Here is a 4,744-nt window from a genome sequence, read left to right on the forward strand (position 1 = left end):
GCCCCCTACCTCGTGGCCTCCTGTTTGATGTCTTGACGTAGGGTCCAAGTCCTCTGTATCACATTCGTTCCGAAAATCACGTTCCCGAAGGTTTCATTCCGTTTGGACTCCGTTTGATATTCTTTTTCTGCGAAACTCTGAAATAGGCAAAATACAGCAATTCTGGGCTGGGCCTCCGGTTAATAGGTTAGTCCCCAAAATAATAAAAGTGTATACTGAAGCCCAATAATGTCCAAAACAGAAGATAATATAGCATGGAGCAATCAAAATTTATAGATACATTGGAGACGTATCAAGCACACGTTTGTTTGTGGTTCTGATCCTTTCATATCATTTGTGGACAAGCACGCGTTCTGTCAAATTCTGAATTTATGGATTCTTCAACAAAAGAAGTAAAATTATTTGCAAGGTATTGAAAATAGAAATTCTAAATTGAGATCGTGTATGCGGTACGCCTCCTTTGGGTGATTTTTTTTAAATGGCAGCCCTACAATGTTTATACCTATCTGAAAGATGGGGCAACACCATTCAGGTGCTTCCATTGCTCATGCCGTAAGGAGTGCACACACACACTCCATGCTCCAGCCCATAGCTATAGCTAGGCTCGAAGTCTGGCCATATAAATGATGAGGCACTCTCATCCTGTGTTGACATTTCTAATGTTCTAGCTTTATATTTGTTATGGTCGATCTCTGTTCATTTCCAAATTGACAAGTGTATTATTTTTCAATCTGGGATAGAACAGGCTGGATGCCTCAGACCTAAGGGGTCTGCTGGCATGTCTTGATTGTATGTATGTCATGTATACCGATATCATATTCCATCAGTCAAATTTGTTTGTTTTGTTTTTTTAGAAGGCATCAACACAATGTTTGATGTATGTCATGTGTGCTTCACACTTTTCCATCCATCCCAACAACAATTGCTACACTTCAATCTACAATGTGCGTAGAAGGTGCTGATTGCTTGACTCGAGTTGCCCGTTGTCTATCGCCGGGAGATGGAAAATGATTACCCGAACAATGGACCCGACTCCTGCACGAGAACAACCTGAAGAAAAAGTTCAGCTTTATTTTGGTCAAAATGTATCATCCACTTTGTTAAAAATGAAGCCGTGCTTTTCAAAATGTGCAAATTCCAAGTACGTCTTGGAAATTTTGTCTTTATGGATGTTGTCTTGAAGAAGAGGCGGCACGGTCAGCTAACGAGTCGAATCAGGTCGGCGTGTTGTATGTTGGCTTGAAGAAGAGGCGGCACGGTCAGCTGACGAGTCGAAGCCCCCGGTCCAGCCTAGGGGCCAAAGCCTCCATGTCAGCTGACGAGTCGAAGCAGGTCGGCATGTTGGATGTTGGCTTGAAGGAGAGGCGACATTGTGGTATTGAGAGATCTACAAAATTTATAGAACTTCGGAATTGTCCATTACATTCGGTCTACTTTATGTGAAAATTTGAGTGGTACCAATTTGCACCCTTGTTTTTGTACATGCTTCACAAAAAAATACCCATTTTTGAGACATAGAAAATAGAAAATGATTTTATTGTATAAAAAGTTGAAAACTCTATTTTGCAACATTGTTTGCAATGCCAATATGCACCTATATATCCGAGTTCACCACATTATTATAAACTATGCAATGAATATGGTCCTAACCATAATCGTCTGGCTTGAAAGTCATGAATTTCCATACTTAATAGCCCATTCTGTGAAGGATTTTTTTTTCAAAATTGTCGTAATGTAAGTTAGGCATTTTTCCTCACAAATAGTACATATAAAAGGAGTCCTTGCGAAAGGATTGCAGTTTTTGAACTTCTAGTCATTTTCTTTCATTTTTTTCAAAAGGGGTCAAACGGACCGACATTATAGCAAGGAGTTGAACATTTCCAAACTTTAAGTGGTTCTTCGATATAATTACTACTTGTGTACCTAAAAATGTTGTTTGCTATTTTTTAGGACAGAGCTATCACACAATTGCAGTTCAAATTGAATTATTTTCGGGAAATCAGCATAAAGTGATTTAAATGTGCGAAAGTAACTAGAGACCTAGAAAATCAATAACACTTGGTAGTTATCCATCAAATATTGGTCTACTTCATGTGAAAATTGGGATAGAGCCATTTTGCACCCTGGTTTTTGTAATTTCCTCACAAAAAATAGACATTTTTTATACTTAGAAAATAGAAAATGATATTTTTGTACAAAAAGTTCAAAACTCTATTTGGCAACATTGTTTGTGATGGAAAGATTCACCTATATGCCCAAGTTCACCACATTATCATATACTATGGAATGAATATGGTCATTGCATTGGTCATTTGAGACCAAAATTTTCATGGAAAAAGTGTAAATAATATGGCATCAAATGTAAAATTCTCGACAAAAAATTATCAGTCTCATCAAGATGAGCAACTTTGATTTTTGAAGCATCTTCATCCCAGGTTGTATGCAACTGCTACATCCAAAACAATGCATTGTAGCTAAGACCCCCTTTTGCCGAGTGGGACACTCGGCAAAGACACCCTTTTTCCGAGTTTAGCACTCGGCAACACCCTGGTTGCCGAGTTTTGTTGTTTTACCGAGCGTTTCGTTGACGATACTCGGCAAAGTACCTGTTTGCCGATTTTTTATTTCTGACGATTACTTCTTGGGTAGGAACTCAGCAAAGATACTATTGCCGACTGCCTAACGTAGTGCACTCGGGAAAGAGCCTAACACTCGGCAAAGTCGAAAATTCAAATAGTGAAGCTTTAAAAGAGCGAGTGCTTGTGTTTAGCCAGTTTCTTGAACTATTGGACTTGATCATGGAACAGTCGAGGAAAGAGTTCAACTGGACTAAACACAACAAGCTCATGTATATAAGTAGAAATTTCTCTGTTAAAACCCGCAAGGCCTTGATGGTGGACTTCAATGATATGGAGAGCGAGGCCAAGGTGATGCTTGCGTGGACCAAGGTGTGTGGAGAAGGTATCACCCTCTTTGGAGTGTCGCGTGTGGTGCTCCTCGATGTTGTGTGCAACCCTTCTGTCCAAAGGCAGGCGATTGGACGTGCATATCGAATTAGTCAGCAAAAGATTGTCCATACAAACAATCTAATCGGAGAAGGAACACAAGAGAAGGAAACATATGATATACAAGCTAAGAAGGAGCAAATATCAAAATTATTGTTTTCAAGTGGGCCACAGCCTGCGGAGTGCAACCCGTCATTGGAATTTATTTCCATTGACCGGATTTTGGAACAAATGACACAAGATGAAAATCTGAAAGAGATTTTTGTGAATATACTCCCACCATAGTAAGAATATAACTTATAGATATCTGGTAAGTGGGAGCTTCTAAGATTAGAATGTTCCAATTTCCATATTTGTTCGTGGTTCTAATCCTTTTATATCATTTGTGGACCAGCTCACGTTTTATCAAATTATGAATTTATGGATTCTTCAACAAAAGAAGTAAAATTATTTGCAAGGTCTTGGAAATAGAAATTCTAAATTGAGATCGTGTATGCGGTACGCCTCCTTTGGGTGATTTTTTTTAAATGGCAGCCCTACAATTTTTATACCTATCTAGAAGATGGGGGGCAACACCATTCAGGTGCTTCCACTGCTCATGCCGTAAGGAGTGCACACACACACTCCATGCTCCAGCCCATAGCTATAGCTAGGCTCGCACAAGTGTGGCCATATAAATGATGAGGCGCTCTCATCATGTGTTGACTTTCTAATGTTCTAGCTTTATATTTGTTATGGTCGATCTCTGTTCATTTCCAAATTGACAAGTGTATTATTTTTCAATCTGGGATAAAACAGGCTGGATGCCTCAGACCTAAGGGGTCTGCTGGCATGTCTAGATTGTATGTATGTCATGTATACCGATATCATATTCCATCAGTCCAATTTGTTTGTTTTGGTTTTTTTAGAAGGCATCAATACAATGTTTGATGTATGTCATGTGTGCTTCACACTTTTTCATCCTTCCCAACAACAATTGCTACACTTCAAGCTACAATGTGCGTAGAAGGTGCTGAGAGCTTGACTCGAGTTGCCCGTTGTCTATCGCCGGGAGATGGAAAATGATTACCTAGACAATGGACCCGACTCCTGCACGAGAACAACCTGAAGAAAGAGTCCAGCTTTATTTTTGTCAAAATGTATCATCCAGTTTTGTAAAAATGAAGTCGTGCTTTTCAAAATGTGTAAATTCCATGTACGTCTTTGAAATTTTGGCTTTTTGGATGTTGTCTTGAAGAAGAGGCGGCACGTTCAGCTAACGAGTCGAAGCAGGTCGGCGTGTTGTATGTTGGCCTGCAGAAGAGGCAACACGGTCAGCTGACGAGTCGAAGCCCCTGGTCCAGCTGAGGGGTCAAAGCCTCTATGTCAGCTGACAAGTCGAAGCAGGTCGGCATGTTGGATGTTGGCTTGAAGAAGAGGCGACATGGTGATATTGAGAGATCTAGAAAATTTATAGAATTTGGCATTGTCCAATACATACGGTCTACTTTATGTGAAAATTAGAGTGGTACCAATTTACACCCTGGTGTTTGTACATGCTTCACAAAAAATACCCATTTTTGACACAAAGAAAATAGAAAATGATTTTATTGTATAAAAAGTTGAAAACTCTATTTGGCAACATTGTTTGCAATACCAATATGCACCTATATATCTAAGTTCACCACATTATCATAAACTATGCAATGAATTTGGTCCTCACCTTAATCGTTTGGCTTGAAAGTAATGAATTTCCATAT

General features: G+C 39.4%; 1 protein-coding gene across 1 annotated transcript; it reads left to right on the plus strand.

Annotated features, from left to right (window-relative positions):
- The first annotated feature begins 2,798 nt into the window (after nucleotides 1-2,798).
- Nucleotides 2,799-3,290, plus strand: LOC123120152 (SNF2 domain-containing protein CLASSY 3-like). The gene has a single exon (XM_044540160.1). It carries the CDS (start codon nucleotides 2,799-2,801, stop codon nucleotides 3,288-3,290), a length of 492 nt encoding a protein of 163 aa, XP_044396095.1.
- Nucleotides 3,291-4,744: the final 1,454 nt, after the last annotated feature.

This window comes from Triticum aestivum, chromosome 5D (assembly GCF_018294505.1).
Source record: "Triticum aestivum cultivar Chinese Spring chromosome 5D, IWGSC CS RefSeq v2.1, whole genome shotgun sequence".
Taxonomy (NCBI): Eukaryota; Viridiplantae; Streptophyta; class Magnoliopsida; order Poales; family Poaceae; genus Triticum; species Triticum aestivum.